The 18,227-nt window shown below is 46.8% G+C and overlaps 1 protein-coding gene across 1 annotated transcript; it reads left to right on the forward strand.

Annotated features, from left to right (window-relative positions):
• The first annotated feature begins 653 nt into the window (after positions 1–653).
• LOC116957964 (tripartite motif-containing protein 14-like) lies at positions 654–14,749 on the forward strand. Its single transcript, XM_076069065.1, has 6 exons — positions 654–1,081; positions 6,031–6,126; positions 7,475–7,708; positions 9,050–9,072; positions 11,556–11,671; positions 13,662–14,749. Exons 1-6 carry the CDS (start codon positions 770–772, stop codon positions 14,207–14,209), a joined length of 1,329 nt encoding a protein of 442 aa, XP_075925180.1. The 5' UTR covers positions 654–769; the 3' UTR covers positions 14,210–14,749.
• The last annotated feature ends 3,478 nt before the right edge of the window (positions 14,750–18,227 follow it).

Raw genomic sequence — 18,227 nt, forward strand, 5'->3', positions numbered from 1 at the left:
TCATCACGTGGAAATGTATTGCAGCCAACTACTCTAAACACGTGATGTTGATTGTAAATGTGGAGGGATAAACCGGAGGACCCGGATAAAAATTCACTCGACCACGGAGAGAGACGCAAACTTTAAATATGAAGCAGACGTCAGAATTGGGATCAAACCCACCACCTCCTGTATACCGGGCGAGGGAGAAAACATCTTGCCACCAACTTGCTGTAGAAGTTCATCTCTCGACACTCATCTCACGAATGAGCCACCGCAGCTGAGCCTCACCGATTTATATTAACAACAGCACTCATTCCTTTAAGTGTCAAGGTGTGTACAGTAGCCGTGTTCACCTTGAGGCTGCTGTTTGCACACCTCGGGGCGCGGGTTCACATTCCAGGCAGTCTCGTGATGTCATTGACGACAATGAAAATTTGTAAGTATTTTACTTCCTTCTTCACCGTCGCTATGAAAGATATGTCCTGGTCCAGCGTCTCCTTGAGCCACACAGCGAGCGACCTAAGCGAAGCCATGGGTCATGGCGAGCGCGACTCCCAGTGAGAGTGTGGATAGTGAGCTGCGCTGCTCCATCTGACTGGGCATGTTCGTCTGCCCCTCCACGCTGAGCTGCGGACACTCGTTCTGCCTGCGGTGCCTGGAGACCACCTGAGAGACGGCGAGCAGCTTCAGCTGCCCGCAGTGCCGAGCGACCTTCCCTGTGCGACCCCAGCTGAGTAGGAACGTGGCCCTCGCCAACCTGGCGGAGCAGCTCAGAGTTGGAGACGAGATGGCCGCGGCCGTTGTGTGTGACAACTGCACTGACGGCCACACTCCTGCAGTGAGGACCTGCGTGAAATGTGAGATGTCTTACTGTGCAAGACACGCGAGGCCTCACTTGGAGAATCCCAGGTTGAGTGGCCACGTCCTGGTGGCTCCCATCGCGAACCTGGAGGAGAGACATTGCCGGCAGCACAGACAGGAGCAGATCAAGTTCTACTGTGAACAGGATGACAGCCTGGTCTGCACAGTCTGCACCATCGCTGGGGAACATAGAGGGCATGAGGTCATTCCACTGGAAAATGCACAACGGACAAAACAGGTGAGATCTAAATCGCTGCTGTAATCCAATATCCCTCAGTGTGACTACAGCATTCTGTGTGTGTTGTTCAGATAGAGGGTCTGTATTTTATCATTTAGATTTGCACATTATTAGGTAACTCCTATTGTGCCAGCATTGTGACGGTCAATCAAATTACTTTGGGCAACGCGGATTGTAAAACTGGCACACACTAGACAGCAGAGACAAGGCACCTGGCAATGTTGTTTTGAATGTTTAGCAAAGCAGGGTATTCCATGGTTTAGTTACAAGACAAAGCACTTTGTGACATGGCTGGCAAAGTTGTAAAATACACTTCACATAATACGATTCGTACTTGTGAGTAGCAATGATGGGTAGAGAGAAATGTGGACTAACGCGAGATACTTCAAACGTGAGACGGCTTTAAAGTGCACTGACCATGAACTTAAAGGAGGCAAATCAGAAGACATTCCAGTGGTAGAGACAGGCCACAAGGCACGCGTTGATTGTCCGTAGGGCAGATTTAGATTTGATTTTGTTGAAAAATGTTTGGTGTCTAAAATGCCACCGTGCCTCTAACATAGACGCCGTGTATTTGCATTCAGTGACAGAACAGTGGATTGTGGTTGAGCACTACCACGGTGAAGCTTGGCCAACCACCAGAGCATTTAGCCTGCCACGCTTTTATTGGCAGGTGAAATGGGGCAACAGAGTGCGGGACTAAGGGTACACGGCCAGCAGGCTGTGTGGGACTTGGCGTGGGCAGTTTCACGTTCACAGCGCTCAATCCTGCCAGTGTCAGGCCCTGCCAGAGGCAATCAAATGGGGACAGCTTAAGTCAAACATCACAATGAAGGATATTCAAGTCAATAATCACCATCATCATGACTATGGATGTGTTTGTTGCTGTCGTTGTTGCTGCTGGTAATATTCCTCTATCGTTAGTGTTAGTATGATAGTGTTAATATTGACATTATTATGTTCGCTGCTACTGACAATGCTACTGTGCATATTCAATTTTGGCTGTTGCCTGATGATGCTGGTTGTAATTAGTAGTGAGGCAAAACGTCATGGTACTCCAATTGTAAATGTTGTGGGTTTACTTTCCTACTCACCGGTGGTGCTGAACTAGTCACTAATTGTAAATGTTGTGGGTTTACTTTCCTACACACTGGTGGTGCTGAACTAGTCACTAATTATAAATGGTGTGAGTTTACTTTCCTACTCACCGGTAGTGCTGAACTAGTCACTAATTGTAAATGTTGTGGGTTTACTTTCCTACGCACCGGTGGTGCTGAACTAGTCACTAATTCATATTCTTAGCTCTTTCGGTAAAGTCACGTTGAAGGGAAACAATAAAATAATAAAATATATATAAAACAATAAAAATTCTCACGACGTTTCGACCATAACACAAACGGTCGTCATCAGGTGTGTTGGTTTGCATAAATTTATTTATTTTTAAAGGTGTATTTATTTATTTAAAAAAACGTCAGCGCCACGCGCAGCGATTTGGCAGTTTATTTTGAAGGACTAGTCCATCTATGTTCTGAAAAGAGGAGGGGGGAGACGAAATATTAAAGTATGCTGTCTGAAAGCCACTGTAAGCGTGAACAATCAATTAAGACCTGAAATGGTTTATCAAATCTTTCCAATGATTGCTAATCCAGAATCCATCTTCTCGGTTGAAATTGTCTCTGTGCTTGTATATGTGGATAGCCTCATGAACGAATCTCTCATGGTAGCCAGATGGCTTACAAAGAACCTCTGTCTTGGAAAAGTCAATGTCATGTAAGCCTACTGAATTAGAACAATGATCTGCCACGGCCGAGGGGTTGGTCCCACCGTGTTTAAGGTCTGCTTTGTGTTCACGAATGCGGTCCGAGACATGGCGTTTGGTTTCTCCAATGTAACTACTACCACAGAGGCAACTTAGTTTGTAGACACTAGCGTAGTGTATGTCCGGAATCACATCTTTTACAGACGGAACCAGATCACGGATTTTATGTAATGTGTTGAAACGGACCTGGATCTTGTGTTTATTCAAGATTTTGGAGATCTTTATTGTGCTCCCCGCAATGTAGGGTAAAGTGATGGTTTTGAAAGGCTCCTCAAGAGGGTCCTTCTTCATGGTTTGAGTGATAGCTTTGCGGATTGTATAGTCGGAGTAACCATTAGATTTAAGAACTTGGTGTACGTGCTTGAGTTCACTGCTTATGTGTTCCTGGTCGGATATGCATTGGGCTCTATGATACAGAGTCTTGATGAAAGAGTTATTCTGTGATGGATGGTGGTGGGAATCCGGTTTCAGATAAGCATCCGTATGGGTAGCTTTCCTGTAGACAGAGTGGCTCATTGAACCATCAGGTCTCTTTTTAATTAGGACATCCAAAAAAGGTAGCTTGCCATCTTTTTCGAATTCCATGGTAAATCTGATGGCTGGGTGTATGGAATTGATGTGGTCGAAGAATTGGTCTAGAGCAGGCCGGCCATGCGGCCAGATGACAAAAGTGTCATCCACGTACCTCTTCCATAAAGTTGGGCGCAGAGTGGCAGTCTGGATGGCGTCAGTCTCAAATTTATCCATGAAAATGTTAGCTATAACCGGAGATAGGGGGGAGCCCATTGCGGTGCCCTCAGTTTGTTTGTAGAAAGTTCCATTCCAAGTGAATTATGTATTGGTTAAACAGTGTCTCACCAGGGGGGGTACCTCAGTGTTTAGTCCTTGATGAACCAAGTCTTCAATGATTGCGATGGTGTCAGGTACAGGAACCTTGGTGAATAAGGAAACTACATCAAAACTGACAAGCAGGTCGTCTGGGGACAGGGTAATACCCTTGATTGTCGATGCCAGGTGAGTAGAATTTTGTACCGCAGAGGTGGTTTTTCCAGTGAAAGGACGCAGGATTTCAGACAAAAAACGAGCCAGTTTGTAGGTGGGGGAGTTGATAATAGAGATGATGGGACGAAGGGGTGTATCTACTTTATGTATTTTTGGTAAGCCGTATAATCTTGGTGGCCTGGCAGCAGAAGGTTTCAACGAAAACTGTTTAGATTGATCAATTAATGCGGTTGAATCAGAAATTATTTTGTTGGTTTGTGTGACGAGGCTGTTGGTGGGATCTCTTTTTATTTTTGTATAACTACCATCGTCGAGTAATTCTTTAATTTTGTTGTTATATTCTATTTTATCCATGATGACAGTGGCATTGCCCTTGTCAGCTGAGAGGACTACAATATCATCCCTCTTTTTTAATTTATATAATTCAAAACGCTCATCTTTGCTGAGGTTGCTAGCTGGCATCTTAGCGTTTTTGAGGGTTGCAGCGATTTCAGATCTTGCTACGTCTGCAGCGATGTGACCCAGGCCCCTGAGAGCAACGTATACTTGGGCAATTATATCATTAACTGGTATGTGTTTAGGTGTGATTGCAAAGGTTAGACCTTTAGCTAAAACAGATTTCAGACTATTGGAAATAGAACTGTTACTGCGATTAATTACGACTTTGTTAACATCTAACTTTTTGGTGTGTGGGTCCGGTATTTTGTTGAAGAGGAGGTTTAATTTGGAAATCAGGTTGTCCTTACATTTGGTCGACATAGTAGCAGCTGAAGAGGCAGTCATATTGTCTACATGTTCCCAATCCGATGTTGACATTGTTGCCGTCAATGATAAGTGTGATTTGTAGAGTGTCTTGTCTAACTGATCTAGTTCGGTATGTATAAGTCTTATTTTTTCTGAGATAAGAGCTAAGCTAGTTTTGAAAAGAATTCGTTTCGCATTAGAAGTTACAGCAGCAGAGGTCAGTGTAAATGCGATTGGTATTACCCCAGAGTCGCGGCATCTCTTCAGAAAGGTCAGAGACTCGATCAGCTGAGCCTTCTTATCCCGGAGTTTGTTGAAGGATCTTAAAGTTAAGTGAAAATCCTCCCCGTAGAGGCGGTTAAATTTTGATTTAAAGCTTTCGTGACTGCAGTAATTCATATTCTTAGCTCTTTCGGTGAAGTCACATTGAAGGGAAACAATAAAATAATATATATAAAACAATAAAAATTCTCACGACGTTTCGACCATAACACAAACGGTCGTCATCAGGTGTGTCGGTTTGCATAAATTTATTTATTTTTAAACGGTGTATTTATTTATTAAAAACCGTCAGCGCCACGCGCAGCGATTTGGCAGTTTATTTTGAAGGACTAGTCCATTTATGTTCTGAAAAGTGGAGGGGGGAGACGAAAAATTAATGTATGTTGTCTGAAAGCCATTGTAAGCGTGAACAATCAATTAAGACCTGAAATGGTTTATCAAATCTTTCCAATGATTGCTAAGCCAGAATCGATCTTCTCGTTGAAATTGTCTCTGTGCTTGTATATGTGGATAGCCTCATGAACGAATCTCTCATGGTAGCCAGATGGCTTACAAAGAACCGCTGTCTTGGAAAAGTCAATGTCATGTGAGCCTACTGAATTATAACAATGATCTGCCACGGCTGAGGTGTTGGTCCTACCATGTTTAAGGTCTGCTTTGTGTTCACGAATGCGGTCCGAGACATGGCGTTTGGTTTCTCCAATGTAACTACTACCACAGAGTCAACTTAGTTTGCAGACACCAGGGTATTGTATGTCCGGAATCATATATTTTACAGACGGAACCAGATCACGGATTTTATGCAATGTGTTGAAACGGACTTGGATCTTGTGTTTGTTCAAGATTTTGGAGATTTTTTTTGTGATCTCCGCAATGTAGGGTAAAGTGATGGTTTTGAAAGGCTCCTCAAGAGGGTCCTTCTTCATGGTTTGAGTGATAGCTTTGCGGATTGTATAATCGGAGTAACCATTAGCCATAAGAGCTTGGTGTACGTGCTTGAGTTCACTGCCTATGTGTTCCTGGTCGGATATGCATTGGGCTCAGATGATGATGACAATGATGGGAGAACCAAACATCATGTATTTGTCTACCCCGTGTATAGGAGGCGTTCAGACTCGAGAAGACGGAGAGAGATAAGAAGAAGACTACGGCAGAATCACGGACACAGCAGCTCAAGCGTGCCTACAAGCGCGTGCAAGTACAAAGAGACACATAGACACGTGCAGTTACAGAGACACACAGACACGTGCAGGTACAGAGAGACACACAGACACGTGCAGGTACAGAGAGAGACACACAGACACGTGCAGCTACAGAGAGAGAGACACAGACACGTGCAGGTACAGAGACACACACAGACACGTGCAGATACAGAGAGACACACAGACACGTGCAGGTACACAGAGACACACGGACACGTGCAGGTACAGAGATACACACAGATACGTGCAGGTACAGAGACACACAGACACGTGCAGGTAGGGAGAGACACACAGACACGTGCAGGTACAGAGAGAGACACAGACACGTGCAGGTACAGAGAGAGACACACAGACACGTGCAGGTACAGAGAGAGAGACACACAGACACGTGCAGGTACAGAGACACACACACAGACACGTGCAGGTACACAGAGACACACAGACACGTGCAGGAACAGAGAAACACACAGACACGTGCAGGTACAGAGAGACACACACAGACACGTGCAGGTACAGAGAGACACACAGAGACGTGCAGGCACAGAGACACACAGACATGTGCAGGTACAGAGACACACACAGACACGTGCAGGTACAGAGAGACACACACAGACACGTGCAGGTACAGAGAGACACACAGACACGTGCAGGTACAGAGACACACAGACACGTGCAGGTACAGAGAGACACACAGACACGTGCAGGTACAGAGAGACACACAGACACGCGCAGGTACAGAGACACACAGACACGTGCAGGTACAGAGACACACACAGACACGTGCAGGTACAGAGAGACACACAGACACGTGCAGGTACAGAGACACACAGACACGTGCAGGTACAGAGAGACACACAGACACGTGAGGTACAGAGAGAGACACAGAGACACGTGCAGGTACAGACACACACAGACACGTGCAGGTACAGAGAGACACACACAGACACGTGCAGGTACAGAGAGACACACACACACGTGCAGGTACAGAGACACACAGACACGTGCAGGTACAGAGAGACACACAGACACGTGCAGGTACAGAGAGACACGTGCAGGTACAGAGAAACACACACAGACATGTGCAGGTACAGAGAGCACACACAGACACGTGCAAGTACAGACAAACACGCAAACTATATGGGTACTTAGCATTTGGCATGAGTGCCCATTAATATCCTCACTAAATCTACTTTTATGCATTTCATTACTCGACGTTTTCAAAAATTAAGTCGCCCGCCTCTTTGTACGGATTTTTGAGACGTGGCCATGTCGAAGTGCTTCATGACGTCACATCGCACTGTGTCGTGTTGCGTTTCAATAGCGCGTCATCGTATCACTGCGTAGGAGTCTCTGCATGGGACCAAGTCGCGGATCAGCCGAGAGTTTGAGCGCCGGAGGGAGCAGCTGACGGAGGAGGAGAGGGATGCGCTGGAGCGCGTGGACGAGGAGGGCCGCTCCGTGCTGTCCCGCATCCAGGCGGACATCGCTCGCTACGAGAGCAGAGCACGTGGCCTGGAGCAGGAGATCAACCAGCTGCTCGCCGCCCTCGCCGTGCAGGACCCGCTCTCCTTCCTGCAGGTGGCACCACCTCCATTCACTCGCCAGGGTGGCTAGGAGATGTTAGCTACCTCTTCTGATATGCAGGAGGTCGTGGGTTCGATACCAACCCTGACGTCTGCTGCTGTATATTCGGAGTTTGCATATCTCTCTCTCCTCGTGCTTGCGTGGATTTTTCCCAGTCCCCAGGTTTTTCCCTCCACATTTAGAATCAACATCACGCGTTTAGAATATTTTGCTGCTATAAATTTCCACACGATAAGCCACTTTTTTTAGTTATAATTTGTGGCAAGGTTACTTCTGAAGCAGAGCTATATAGCTTAGTGGGCATTACCTGGTAAGGTATAAAAAGTAGTTTATATTTTCTACTCACAGCCTTGGTTTATCAGAGGGTTTATCTCCAACCAGCAGAGGTGCACCACCCTGTGAGACGTTCACATTGTTGGCAATCTTATTTTAGTGTTTTACGATCTGGGAGGAATCGGCGGTGTCCATAAATAGACACGCGTTTGCTTCCGTGTGACATTCAGACCTTGACTTGTCCAGTAAATCATCGCCATTTACCTCGCCTGGTATGGAGTAGGTCGTGGGTTTGACCCCGACCCCGACGATGCCTGCTGTAAATTTTGAGTCTACGTCTCTCTCTCTCTCTGTGATCGCGTAGACTTTTTCCAGGTCCTCTGGTTTTTCACTCCATTTAGAAACAACATCACGCATTCAGAGTATTTGGCTGCAATTATAAATGTCCACATAAGCCAGTTCGTTGAGCTATCATTGTGGTAGGCAGCTCGCTACTGAACAAGAGTTAAAAAAACACGAGTTGTTGAACATTACTTAACCATTTGTTTAGTTGCTAGACTAGACCTGCATGGATTGGCTTTGTCATTTGTTGGGGTCCGTATTCAGTGAAAGGAATCCTGTTATTGTTGAAAAGATAATAATAGGTATTCTATGTTTTGAATTAAAGCTTTCGTGACTGCAGGATTAATATCCTATGGTTCTTTCGGTGAAGTCACGTAGACTGAAAATAAAAAAATACATAAATAATAAAACACTAAAAATTAAAAAATATATAAATATCAAAAATATTAAAAATATTTAAAAAAACTCGCGAAATTTCGATTGAAACACAAGCATATGAATCCCTGCAGTCACGAAAGCTTTAAGTCAACATTTTATAAGAATAGGCTTAACAGTACAAAGGCACACAGATAACTCTGTTTTTCACCATTCTCCCGTGTGCAGGTATTTGTTAATTCCTTGATGTCGCACTCCACTCTAAATAGCAGGCGACTGTGTGGAGGTTTGGGCATCTGTTTATGATGTCAATGTTAATGTGAAATGCGGGTTTGTGTTTTTCAGGCTCCCGTAAATGAGAGACTCAGGTCAGTACCAACCCAGACTCAAACTCGAGCTCTGTCTTCCACCTGGTGGACAAATCAGAAAACAGTCGTGATGTGATTCCTAATAAACCCAATTGCAAGTAGTTGTATCCCATGTGGTCAATTATATCCCGTACGGGCAGTCCTCGCGTTACACACGCAATTTGTTCCTGAGACTCGTTCGTAAGTCGAACGGTTCGTAAGTCGGAAAACAATAATGCACCGTACTTAAATGCTGACATGGTTATAAAATGTGTTAGGGTTCAACAAAGAGGGAAGCATTGTTAGACTAATAATAAAGAAGAAATGTTGTACATTTGCATCCAACAATGTAAAAAAATTACTGTATAGTAAATTAAACATAAAATACATTTACATGAATAGAAAACAAACTTTGTTTTCACTTACATTGATGCTCGCCTGTAGTCGGAAGGGGGGCAATGAGTCACCACAACAAACAGGGCATGCATGCACACACAAAGACAAAGACACCACAACGACAACAATCCCCCGTGTAGCCTTCACAGGCTGTTTGGGGCAAGTTCTCTCAGCGAGCAGCGCCTCAGATGGCCGCTACTGTGGCACACGAGGGGGTGGGTGGCCAGCGTCACGGCCCGCTGCTTTTGTCTCCCCGTTGGCGATGTTTACGCACCACACCAGGTACTGGTGTTGGCCGTGAGCAAGAATCGAACTCGGGTCGTCGCTTTCGTAGCGTAGCGCACTCACCGCTAGACTGCCGCTCCCCACACCAATACCAATACCCGCCATTCACCACTAAGTGATGGTGACGTTACCACGGCGCCTGTGCCAGACCAAGTGAACTTTGAGATCACGTGAAATGTCGAAGGCTCGCTGACAGGAGGTCTCGGGACAGACCCAGGTGCCATGGGTTGGCTGACAGACATGACTGGTTGATGCACCAGCTGTACCCCCCACACTTTCACACACACACACACACAATGTTCACACACACACACAATATCCGTACACAAGCAAACACTCCCAGCACGAGGCCGACTCATTAAATATGGCGGAGGATCGCTCCAAAATAGTTACATGGTTCATTTTGCAACTGCGAGTTTGCATTTTAAGTCAAAGTTACTTTTTTACTTCATGGGAGCTGGTTTGTAAGTACGGGCGTTCACTAAGTCGAGGGTTGCCTGTTTTGTCCATTTGTAGAGAGACATGGGCCCTCATTAGACTCTGTGTGTCCTGTGCTGTGAGTGGTCAACCACGGTATGTATGCCGGTGATTTGGTAATTGCTGCTCATTCAGAGGAGAAGTTGGAGACGCTGCTGCTGAAACTGGACCGTGCCACTCAGAGCTGGGGCCCTACCATCAGCTCCCACCAAAACTAAGCACCTGCCTGGGTATTTTGTACCATTGGACACTCTACCTCCATAACTCCCAATCAGTGATGGGGCAGTTGTGAATAGAGTGGAGAGTCTCCCATACCTGGGCAGTGTGCTCATGACCGGCTCCAGTTTAACAGCAGAGGTCTCACTCCGAATCAGTCGAGCAGCAATATATTTTCATCGGTTGTGTAACGATATGTGGAAGCTACCTGGTCTGTCGCTCTGCAGGAAGCTTCAGATCTTCTCGGCCATGGTCATTCCCTCCCTTCTCTACACTTGCGAAACGTGGACCCCCCTAATGGAGCATCTTCGCTGATTAGAAACATTTAGGCTGGCCTGCCGACGATCCATCCTGGGTTTAACCAGGCTGGATTGTGTGAGGAGCTCACAAATCCTTGAAAGATCTGGGCAAAGTCCAATCGGTGAGCTCCTCCGGCAGGCAAGGCTGCGTTGACTGGATCATGTAGCCCGAATGCCCAACCACTGCATGCCTAAACAGCTTTTGTTCGGCCGGATAGAGGGGTCTAAATGAGCGCAGCACGGGCTAGAGAAGAGATGGAGTGATGTGGTACAGGAGACAGTGGAACTGAGTGGACTTGCCGATGACTGGTACCAGCGGTGTCAAGATCGGCCTCTGTGGAGGAGGCTCGTGAAGGACGCTATTGAACAGTTGGAGGCAGTCGCCCTCCAACAACAACGGAGGGCAGAGGAGCGATACTCACAACAACGAGCGGAGCGCCGGGTGGCTAAAGCACAGCAAGGTGGCACAGTAGGGGGCACAGGTGGTGCATCAGCCAGTCATCTCAGTCATCTCAGTCAGTCGACCTGTGGCACCTGGGTCTGCCCTGTGACCTCCTGCCAGCGGGCGTTCGACACTTCACGTGGCCTCAGGGTGCACGTCACCGCCACTTAGAGGCGATTGGCGGTTGTTGTGTAGAGAGACATGGACCCTCATTACACTCGGTGTGTATAATGCTGTGTGTGTAGAGAAACATGGACCCTCATTAGACTGTGTGTATCATGCTGTGTATTTAGAGAGACATGGACCCTCATTAGACTGTCTCATGCTGTGAGTGCAGAGAGACATGGACCCTCATTAGACTCTGTGTGTGTCCTGTGCTGTGAGTGCAGGAGGAGCTCCGTTTCCCAGGAGACTCAGCATGACCCAGCCCCAGTCTCCCATGGTCTGAACCTCGCAAAAGTCATCTCAGTGGGCCGCGTACAAACTAAGCTTCTGCCTTTTCTCGGTACGTCCCTCTGCCACGACGATCTTCGTTATGTTCCATTACAGAAACCAGATTGCCGACAAATTCTATCCATTTTGAGGGACTCCTTTATTTCACCCAGGCTTGAGTGCAATAATGCAGCGTGACCCCTTTGGCAAGGGAGACCTGCGTGCATTCTGGTCATGAAACGGGCACCGAGATGCTGGGTGAAAGATCGCTAACAACACGAAGGGTCTCACTCATCATGAGTTGCAAATAACAACAGCAACGTGACAGTGCGTTTCTTGAGAGCAAAAGGGCGACTTTGTAAGCTACGGACGAAGCAGGTTCCTGTCCCGTCACGCTTATTTAGACGCTAACCATCACGCGTGGGTGCAGTGGGTTCACGGTTGGTTGAGGAAAGTGGCTGCTACATGAGAATTAAGACGAACGAGAGCGAAATGATAAGTAACTTATTGTGCTTAGGGCGCTCACTTCGGGCAAATGGGGATTAAACTGTTCACGTAAAACGAAGTGCAGGATGGAGACAGCAGCTGTTTCATAATCGCGAAGACAGCCTTCACAACCAGGACTTTAAAAAGTACTAAGGAATGTAAATGATTTACTGGGTCTCAGAGTTTCAGTGCAAGGTCCTAATTTTCACCGGGTCCTCCGGTTTTTTTTCCCTCCACGTTTAGAAATCTGCCTTTAGGGTATTTGGCTACTATACATTTCTACGTGAAAAGACACTTTCATGAGCAATCAACACGTGCGGCCAGGTCGCTTCTACGCAGTGCAGTGTGCATATTGCTACATTACCACTCCTCACACTCATTCACCAACTCACTCACCTACGCACACCCCCACTCACTGAGACACAACAATGTCTGTGTATGTAGATGTGAGAGTGTCCGAGGCTGTGACACACAATGTGTGTGTGGGTGTGAGAGTGTTGCGAGGCTGTGACACACAATGTCTGTGTGTGGATGTGAGAGTGTGCGAGGCTGTGACACAATGTATGTGTGTGGGTGTGAGAGTGTGCGAGGCTGTGACACACAATGTCTGTGTGTGTGGGTGTGAGAGTGTGCGAGGCTGTGACACAATGTCTGTGTGTGGATGTGAGAGTGTGCGAGGCTGTGACACACAATGTCTGTGTGTGTGGATGTGAGAGAGTGTGCGAGGCTGTGACACACAATGTCTGTGTGTGGATGTGAGAGAGTGTGCGAGGCTGTGACACACAATGTCTGTGTGTGGATGTGAGAGTGTGCGAGGCTGTGACACACAATGTCTGTGTGTGTGGATGTGAGAGTGTGCGAGGCTGTGACACACAATGTCTGTGTGGATGTGAGAGTGTGCGAGGCTGTGACACACAATGTCTGTGTGTGGATGTGAGAGAGTGTGCGAGGCTGTGACACACAATGTCTGTGTGTGGATGTGAGAGTGGCGTCAACATTGTGGTGCTGGCATTATCACAGCTGCTCACTACCACTGCACACACACCCATGGTCATGTTAGTGTAGCACTTTTATCATTAATTTAATAGTTATTATTTATTATAATTCACTAATTATTCACAAGTGATTAGCAGTGTGTACATTTATAATAACGAATATTAGTTTGTGTACACTAATACTAACACAAATTAGTATATTTACACTAATACTAACTAATATTAGTGTGTGTACACTAATACTAACTGATATTAGTATGTGTACACTAATACTAACTAATATTAGTTTGTGTACACTAATACTAACTAATATTAGTGTGTGTACACTTATAATAACGAATATTAGTTTTCATACACTAATACTAACTAATATCAGTGTGTGTACACTAATACTAACTAATATTAGTTTGTGTACACTAATACTAACTAATATTAGTTTGTGTACACTAATACTAACTAATATTATTATGTGTACACTAATACTAACTAATATTAGTGTGTGTACACTAATACTAACTAATATTAGTATGTGTACACTAATACTAACTAATATTAGTATGTGTACAACAATACTCACCACAGATGGACGCTCACCGACTCTGGACACAAACTCAGCCCACGACCACCTCCAGATTTCCTCGGATCTCAGGACGGTGACGCTGAGCGGTGTCCCCCAGCTTCGCCCCCATCACCCACACCGCTTTGAGTGCTGGGGCCAAGCCCTGTGCTCTGAGAGCTTCTCGTCGGGTCAGCACTACTGGGAGGTGGACGTGGGGAGCGCTTGGTGGTGTCACGTTGGAGTCGCATACGGGACGATCCCACGGAGAGGGTTTGGTGATGAGTGCGGCTTGGGAGGGAGCGACGTCTCCTGGTGTCTACATAAACGTGGCGACAGCTTTTCAGTGCTGCATGGCGGGGTATCGACCTCACTGTCGGTGCCGCAGCCTCCGCGGAGAGTCGGGGTCCACTTGGACTGGGACGCGGGTCTGCTGTCGTTTTACAGCGCCGAATCCATGGCGTCGTTGCACTCGTTTCACCAAACATTCACTCAACCCCTATACCCTGGGCTGGGGGTGGGGTGGGAGGATGGTGACTCAGTGAGGATCGTGGATCTGAGTGCTGCGTCCTGAGAGAGGTGACCGTGAACAGCGCAGAGGGCAGACGCCACGACGCACGGCGCTCGCCACCCTCGTCGGTAAAGTCACAAAGATAAAAAATAACATTTTAACAATAAACATTAAATAAAAATTTTAAATACAAATACCAAATCTCATGACGTTTTCATCTCAAGACAAGCGGTCGTCATCAGTGAAGAAAATTTTTAAGTCAAAACAATATTATTGATTTTAAAAAGTATAAATGTACGCGTACGACAGTGGCATTGTAACGCTTGTATCGCCGATTCTACAATAAAAATACAGAACACAAACAACAACAACAATGTAGTTGTGTACAGCGTCATTCGTGCTCACTGTTCATTAATTAAACACGAGGACCAAATCTTCCACACAGCCACTGCCAAGCAAATTAATCTACAAATTAATAAACAAATAAAGAGACGGCGCCAAACACAAAAGGTGCCAACAATGTCCCAGCTTCTAGATTTGAAGCTTTCGTGACTGCAATGATTCATGCTGTTTGCTTTTTACGGTAAAGTCACGTTGGTAAAATAAAATAAAGAAAAACAACTAAATTAAATCACGACGTTTCGGAGGCAACACGAGCTTCCGTCTTCAGGTGGAACAGTAACAGCAAAATAGCTGTATCAAGTTGATATAGCTAGTTGTTTTCATTTATTTTATTTTACCTACGTGAATTTACCTAAAAAAACAAAGAGTATAATGTCCCAGCTGTTCAAGTCGTCTGCTGCTGCTGCAGTGTAATGGACGTTGTGACGTCAGCACGCTCACTCCCGCAACAACAACAACCACCACGACAACCAACACAACCACCACAACAATAACCACCACAACCACCTCCACAACCAGAACCACAACCACCACAACAACCACGAAAATAACTACAACAACAACCACCACAAGAAACACCACCACAACCACCACCACAACCGCCACCACCACAAAAACCACTACAACCGCCACCACCGTATCAACCACAACAACAACCACCACAACCACTCTAATACCCACTACAACAATCACAACAATAACCACAACAACAACAACCACAACCACCACAACAATCACCATCACAACCACCACAACCACCACAACCACCAGAACAACCACCACCACAACCGCCACAACCACCACCTCAACAACCACCACAAACACCACAACAAACACCACAAGCACCACGACAACAAGAAGAACAACCACGACAACCACAACAACCACCACCACCACAACTACCACCACATCTACCACCACAATAACCACCACAAACACCACCATAACCACCACCACAACCACCACAACAACCACAACAACCATCTCAACCACGATCACATCCACCACCACACCAACCACCACAGCAATCACCAGAACGACCACCACAACAACCACCGAAACAACCACCGCATCCACCTCCACAACCACCACCACAGCAACCACCAACACACTCACAATCACCGCCGCAACCACTACCACAACCACCACCACAACCGACACCACAACAAACACCATCACAACCAGCACCACAACAATCACAACCACCACGACAACCGCCACAAGCACCACAACAACCACCACCACAACCGCCACATCCACCACCTCAAAAAACACCACAACAACCACCACAAACACCACCATAACCACCACCACAACCACAACTACCACCACAACCACAATATCAACAACCACTAAAACCACCACAGCAACCACAAGCACAACAACCACCTCAACCACCACCACATCCACCACCACCACACCAACCACCACAGCAATCACCACAACCACCACCACAACAACCACCGAAACAACCACCGCAACCACCTCCACAACCACCACCACCACAGCAACCACCAACACAATCACAATCACCATCACAACCACGACCACAACCACCACCACAACCGACACCAAAACAACCACCACAAACACCATAAAAATAACCACAACAACCACAACAACCACAACCAACAAAACAATCACCACCACAACCACCATCACAACCAGGACCACAACAATCACAACCACCACGATAACCGCCACGACCACACCAACCACCACAAAAATCACCACCACAACAACCACCACAACCAACACCAGAACAACCACCGCAACCACCTCCACAACCACGACTACAGCAACCACAACCACCATAACGACCACCACAACCACCACCACAATCATCACAACAACCACAACCACCACAACAATCACCACCACCACAACCACCATCACAACCAGCACCACAACAACCACTACGACAACCACAACAACCACGCAACCACCACAAAAACAACAACCACCACAACGACCACCACCACAACCACCACCACGACAACCACCACAACCACCACCTCAACCACCACCACAACCAGCACCACAACAACCACCACCACAATCAGCACCACAACAACCACAACAACCACAACAACCGCGACAACAACCGCAACGGACACAACAACCACCACAACTACAACCATCACAACAATTACAACCGCAACAACCACCACAACCACCACATCAACAACCACCACAACCACCAAAACAACCAAGACAACCACAACAAGAACATCCACCTGCACAAACACCATCACATCCACCACCACCACACCAACGACCACAAAAATCACCCCCACAACTGCCACCACAATAACCACCACAACCACCACCAGAACAACCACCACAACAACCACAACAACCACCACCCTATCAACCACCACAACAATCACCAAAACCACCCAATCAACCACCACAACAACCACAAAAACCACCGCAAAATCCACCACAGCAAAAACCACAATGACCACAACAACCACAACAACAACCACAACCACCAAAACAATCACCCCCACCACAACCACCATCACAACCAGCACCACAACAACCACCACGAAAACCACAACAACCACAACAACCACGCAACCACCACCATTAGAACAACCACCACAACCACCAACAGAACAACCACCACAACAACCACCACAACACCTCCACAACCAACACCACAGCAACCACAACCACCACCACTAACCACAATAACTAATACCCTAACCACCACAATAACCACCACCCTATCAACCACCACAACAACCACCACAACCACCCTAAAACCCACCACAACAACCACCACAATAACAAAAATAACCACCACAACAATCACCACCACCACAACCACCGCCACAAACCGGCACCACAACAACTACAACAACCACAACAACCACCACATCCACCACAACAATCGCAACAATAACCACAACCGTCACAACAACGACCACAACAACTACAACCACCACAACCGCCACAACAACCACCACAACCACGAACACAACAAACACCACAACAATTACCATAACTACCACCACAACAATCAAAACAATCACCACAACAACAACCACCACAACAACCACCGCAAACACCTCCACAATCACCACCACAGCAACCACCATCATCACAACCAACACCATAACCACCACCGCAACCACCACAACAACCAGCACCACCACAACCGCCACCACAACAACCACCACAACAACCACCATCCTATCAAACACCACAACATCCACCACAACCACCCTAAAACCCACCAGAACAACCACCACAATAACCACAACCACCACAACAATCACCACCACCACAAGCACCATCACAACCAGCACCACAACAACCACAACAATCACCACCACCACAACCACCATCACAACCAGCACCACAACAACCATCCACCACCGCCACCACAACCATCACCACACAAACAACAACCACAACAACAACCACCACAACCACCACAACCACCACAACCACCACTACAACCAGCACCACAACAACCGCCACCTAAACCACCACCACAACCACCACTACAACCATGACCACCACTGAAACCACCACAACAACCACAAGCACAACCACAACTACCAACACAACCACCACAACCACAACAACCACCTCAACCACCATATAAACAACCACCTCCACAACCACCACCACATCAACCACCACACCAACCACCACAACCACAACC

The sequence above is a fragment of the Petromyzon marinus genome, chromosome 23 (genome assembly GCF_048934315.1).
Source record: "Petromyzon marinus isolate PM22_M1 ecotype Great Lakes invasive population chromosome 23, UKy_Petmar_22M1.pri1.0, whole genome shotgun sequence".
Lineage (NCBI taxonomy): Eukaryota > Metazoa > Chordata > Hyperoartia > Petromyzontiformes > Petromyzontidae > Petromyzon > Petromyzon marinus.

Excerpts from the sequence above, each read along its gene's own strand:
- LOC116957964 (XM_076069065.1), top strand. The coding sequence starts at position 770 with ATGGCCGCGGCCGTTGTGTGTGACAACTGCACTGACGGCCACACTCCT. Across the intron at positions 6,127-7,474 it reads GTGCCTACAAGCGCGTGCAA|GAGTCTCTGCATGGGACCAA; the intron begins GTACAAAGAGAC and ends ATCACTGCGTAG. Across the intron at positions 11,672-13,661 it reads TAAGCTTCTGCCTTTTCTCG|ATGGACGCTCACCGACTCTG; the intron begins GTACGTCCCTCT and ends TACTCACCACAG.